This window comes from Phaseolus vulgaris, chromosome 1, assembly GCF_000499845.2.
Source record: "Phaseolus vulgaris cultivar G19833 chromosome 1, P. vulgaris v2.0, whole genome shotgun sequence".
NCBI classification, from domain to species: Eukaryota; Viridiplantae; Streptophyta; class Magnoliopsida; order Fabales; family Fabaceae; genus Phaseolus; species Phaseolus vulgaris.
The window spans coordinates 42,888,485-42,894,097 of NC_023759.2; the positions used below are offsets into that span (position 1 = coordinate 42,888,485).

The 5,613-nt window shown below is 31.5% G+C and overlaps 1 protein-coding gene across 1 annotated transcript; it reads right to left on the bottom strand.

Moving 5' to 3' along the window:
• Window positions 1-296: 296 nt before the first annotated feature.
• Window positions 297-1,635, bottom strand: LOC137814396 (probable membrane-associated kinase regulator 3). The gene has a single exon (XM_068617106.1). The coding sequence runs from the start codon at window positions 1,536-1,538 to the stop codon at window positions 453-455; it is 1,086 nt and encodes a 361-aa protein (XP_068473207.1). The 5' UTR covers window positions 1,539-1,635; the 3' UTR covers window positions 297-452.
• Between the last annotated feature and the right edge of the window lie 3,978 nt (window positions 1,636-5,613).

The following is a 5,613-nucleotide window of genomic DNA, read 5'->3' on the forward strand; positions in this document are numbered from 1 at the left end:
GCTATGTGACAGCTTAGGATATCTGAGACAAAATAACTACAATTAAGAGAGATTTGTAAGTGGGGGCTGCGTTTTGGTGTAAATTGTTGAACAATCAAATCCACAAATCTCGTGAAGTGGCAATGGAGGGTTGATTGAGGAGTGTGGACCAATTTCAAATTTATAAAGACAAGAACACGGTATCCTATCATGGCGCTTTGTCATAGAGAAATCTCATCACGACTTATCTTAAGTATGCATTATTTTAAAGAACGAAAGTCACTTTCGCTTTTGCATTCCCCTGGATTAATTATAACAACTGCTACAGCTAAAAGATTCAATTTCACTCAGTATGCAACATGTACAAGAATTGACAGAAAGAGAGAGACGCAAGAGTACCGATTTTAACTAATTAATGCTGCAAACCAAGCTATTTACTCAAGCATCAAACTCCCTTAACATACAATTGCATTTCAAATGAGAAACTTGTTCTTTCTAACAGTCAAACTTTCCCTTTGGTTGTTCATCCATGTGCTCCTCATTATTTCCTTATTTCCACAAACTGCAGATTTTGAACAAACATTGGTGGAACCACCCTTTTCCAGGGAGTTTTTACAATGAGCGATGGCACTCTCGATTGAATTGTCCAGCTCCGCACTTATACTCTTGTTGAACAACTGCAACTCATAAGACCCAGCTGAACTGAGTGAAAAAGACGAAGACGAAGAGGATGACCCAGAAGAAGAGGAGGACAAAGATGAAGCTTTGGAAGCATAATGCCGTTGAATCACCCCAGAGAAAGACCTTCTGCTGCTGCTAATGAACCCATCTTCAAGCACGTCACTGTTCTTGACCACACAGGATCTCTGCCTACGGTGCTTGTAGTCACAAAAAAGCTCAAATGGTTTTTTGTTTCTGTTTCTGTTTTTCCTAGCATCATCCCTCATGTTCTGGCATTCTTTGCATTTGGGTTTCTTCACTGCCCCCACTTTGCTTGTTGCATCACTGGCACAGCTCTTATCTGAGCAGACAGATTTGCTGAACAAAGATTTCAGGTAAGTTTTTGAAGCCTTGAGACTTTGAGCCAGCCAGAACTGCCTGGTTTGTTTCTTTGGAAGATGGTGATGGTCACTGACCAACCCTTCTATCTCAGAGGACCAATCAAATTGATACTCAGAAGAGAGCGTTTCACAGGAACTAACCCTGCGTGACTCTGAGGGAGAGATGTTGCAGGATTCAAGAGGGGTGATGGCATTTGTTGAAAGAAATCTACTTTCTTCCAATGATGACTGTGATCTTGTGAAGCCAAAGGAGGCATCAGCGTTCTGGAGGAGCTTTTGCACCATTTGTAGGCGAGGAGGGAGGTGAAGAGGAAGGAGTTTTCCTTTGTAGAAGAGTTCATCAGCAGGGGAAGTTGTGGACTCTTCCTTGTTTTGGAACTCAAATTCTCTGTTCTGTGGTGTGGCTTCAATGGAGTAAGAGAAGTTGGGGGAAGATCTTAGTTCAATGTGAATGTAGTCTTCGTCTACATGAACCGAGGATGCTCTTTTTGTGGCCATTTCATGTGACTCTCTCTGCTCTGCTTTGGTGCTTTCTCTATTTGTGTGTCGCACAATGAGATGCCTTTCGGAAATTGAGCTTTCCAAAGGTCTTCTTTCAAGTGAAGAGGGTAGATGCTACCAAAGCTTCTTATATATAACACATATTTTCTAATTTTTTTATTTATAAAATAAAATCTAAATTTTTAAGGACACGTAAGCATTAAACTTTACGAAATCAAGTTTCAATTAATTTTATTTTCCACACTCACTTGCTACAATCACTTCACTTCTTCTGTTTTAATTTCTTACTGAGTTTCAAGGATTAACCAAAATTGAGCAAAATTTAGTTTAAAACCCAATTTAACCCATTTATTTATTTTGATTAAAAAAAATAACGTATCTACTTTTTATATATACAATTATTCCTATTATGTCCTTCATTTATAAAATAAGAACATTTTTTTTTCTGATCCGAATCATTCATTTCAACTTTGTTTCATCAAGTTTATACATAGTAATAAATGAGTGTGGCATATGAAAAAGATTTCTTGAAAATAAATTATTATAAGAAAACATTCATCATATACTTGTGAGAATATATGATTGGAATACCTTCTTCAGCCAAACAATCACTTCTAAGTGATCAGAGATGTATTATAACTAGTTTTATTTTAATTGTTCATTCATATTACATCATTAAAAAAATGTAGTGTAATATTTATTTAATTATTAAAATTAATATAGATGATGTAAAATTTTCTATCGGTACTATAATTTCAATTTATATATATATATATATTACTATTTAATAGTTTGAAATTAATTATATTGAAAGCTTCTGTATTTGTGAGTGTATAGTTGTATTTTGTATGGGATGACCGATCGATCACGTTGATCCGGTCAACCCAAACGACCAGACCCCACCCTAAACTATGAGGTCGACCACGTGGCATGTGTGGCCGACCGACATAAGAAGCTCAAGTCAAAGGTTGACCCGATTAGCAAAGGTTATAGGGAATGACCTAATCCAACCCTAGTCACTAAGCAACCCCCTAATCCGGCCCAACAGCAAGGGCTCATCAAGGTAATATAAATATCATGTATTCCAAGAAAAAAGGTACGTCATTATCTACAGTATTCTGACAACTGAATACCACACCCCATTGACTTGAGCGTTGGAGTGTCATCTGCAGGTACCCCACCCGTCTGAGGAGTCATTCGGTGAGGAAGCTTGAAGGAGGTGTCCAACACGTGAGGATCGACTGAACACCACCTGAAGGCAATAGTTCTCTCAATCCCCAAATTAGTTCGAGAACATATTCTAAAGAAAAAATGCAAAAAATAAAATTAAAATGACAATTATGTGCGTATTAAAACGAATTAATATGACTCATCAACAATGATTCAGCACATATTGAATTTAAAAGCAAATAAGTTTAATTTGACTAGTGAAATTGTAAGTTAGGAATTTTTCAACTTCCATCACAAGATGGTGAGTTAGTTTACCACTTTTAAAAATAAAAATGTAATGAAATAAATTAATGATATTTTTATTTTTTATCATACTAATTTAGAAAAAAAATAAAACTCACGCATGCCAACCTTATTAAGATTCATCAGATAAAGTGATGACAGATATAATGATCAAGTAAAATGAAATGAAATTTTAAATGATTGAAGTTTTCTTAGTCAAAAAATAAAAATCACTCTCATCCAACATGTAATTTATGAAAAAAAAAACTTATATTCCCACCTTTTATTTATGTTTATACATACGCGGGTTGTGTGTGTTAATATGCCTTTTGTTTTTTATTTTAAAGATTTAATTAAAAATATTCTAACTTTGGTTTATAAAATTGAAGCTAAATTTTTGCATAGTTCACATAAGACAAATCATGCAAGAAAGATTTCATGAATAAAAGCATTGTATGAAACAAAACTAAAGACTAAGTAATGATTCACATGCCATATATAATAATAAAATATGTATTGTTTTATGACATTACAAATCAAATATAATATAATATTCAAATATTTAAAAATCTACCTTTATAATGAAAGATAGCATACTAAGTGTAGAACTTTATGGAAAGGGGAGTTACAAATTATATACAATAAAACACTACCTAACTAGCTACAACAAACACGTTATATCTAAAAATGAGAATTTGGACACAGATAAAAGAAAGTGTTTAATCTATAAGTGTCTAATAACGTCATATATTTCTACAATATTTTTATAATATGTAATCAAAACACTAATGTGTCACATTACTTCTTACATAATTCATAAGAGAAAAATTATAATATTAATAAAAATTGTAATTTCATCTCCTTAATTAACTAGTTGGATATTTTAAATTATTCTCCAAGTTTCTCTAACTCATTTATAAATTAGTTGTGCAGTCTAACATGTTTTCTCTCGAACATAATATATGATTATTATTATTATTATCAAATATACACAAATAAAAGTTGTAGGATAAACTTGCTTAAACAACTAAAATAGTATATAAATTTCTGCATAACATCAAAATCAAACAATTACATTTCAAATAAGAAATTAAATTTTCTATATTCTTTCATCCCTTTGAATAATAGTTTTGCTCCATTATTTCCTTATTTCCACAAATTACAAACTTCATCTGAATTACTCTCTTATTAAGACTTTCTACAATGATAGATGGAATTATTAATTAAATACTCTAGCTTGACACTAGTAGTATTGTTCAAGAAATACAACTCATATACCTAAATTGAATTGAGTGAAAAAATAACATAGAAAAAAGACCTCTAAAAAGATTTAGGAATAAATGAGGCAAGGATAAGAGAAAGTTATTCTTAATGAAATCATCTTCAAGTATGTCATTATTCTTAACCACAAAATATCTCTTCCTTTAATTATTGTTGCCACAAAAAAAAAACTTGAATGATTCTTTATTTCTCCTCCTATTGTCCTTTATGTATTTGTCTTGATATTCCTCAAAATTTGGTTTTTTCATTGGTCTACTTTGCTTGTTGGTAGCAATTGTACAACTCTAATCAAAACAATCAAATTTACTAAACAAGGACTTTAAGTATGTTTTTGAAGCCTTGAGCTTATGAGCCAACGAAAAGTTCTTGATCTATTTTTTTTTTTAGAAGATGATCATTAACCAACCCATTTATTTCACAAGACCAATCAAATTGAGAATCGGGTGGGAATGTTTTACAAGATCTAACCCTACGTGATTCTGAGAAAGATGTTGGAAGATTCAAGAGTATGGTGGAAATTGTTGAATGCAACCTAAGGTTAGTGTTCTAAATGAGCTTTTCAACCATTTGAACAAAGAGATAGTAGATTAAGAGGGAGAAGTTTTACTTTGAAGAAAAGATGAGTGGGAATCTTATGGACTATTTATTGGTTTGGAACTCAAATTCTTTGTTTTATGATGGAAAAATCATCAAAGAAACTTTTTTTGAGTCTTTTATTACCATTTAAATTAAATAGACATGTGTAATGAGAGAATATGAGAGGGGTGCATTTGGTTATATGCATAAATCATCAAAATTGTTTCATTTAATTTTAATTTAAATGTTAATTCTTTTAAATTATGTAACTAATCTTTGCACTCCTTACTTTCTCACTTTCTTAAATGATATTTATATTTTGTGTAGATATCAAAAAGGAATATCTTTAAAATGTAATTGTTATGAAAAAAAATTAGTGGTAGTTATTAGCTTTTCGGTTTTTCTTTCCTCTTTTTTCAGTGCATTTATTGTCTTTGTTTAGTTTAGTATTAAAATACATTTCTCAACGTGTTGACGTGAACTTTATAATGAATACTAAGTTTGGTATGTATTTTAATAATATTTAAAAGACTAAAGATAATTCTATTAAAAACAACACTATTATTTTTAAGTGTATTTTTTCTTTTCTTATAAAATTGTTGAAGATGAAGAAGACAAAATCATATTCCCACAGTGAGAATTATGCTGGAAGAATGTTCCCCATAAATCATATTTCTCACCACTTTCCAATTCTTTATTTTTCATTTTCAACTCATTTATTGGCCCATTAATTTTAATATTAAAAATAATTTATCGTCACGTG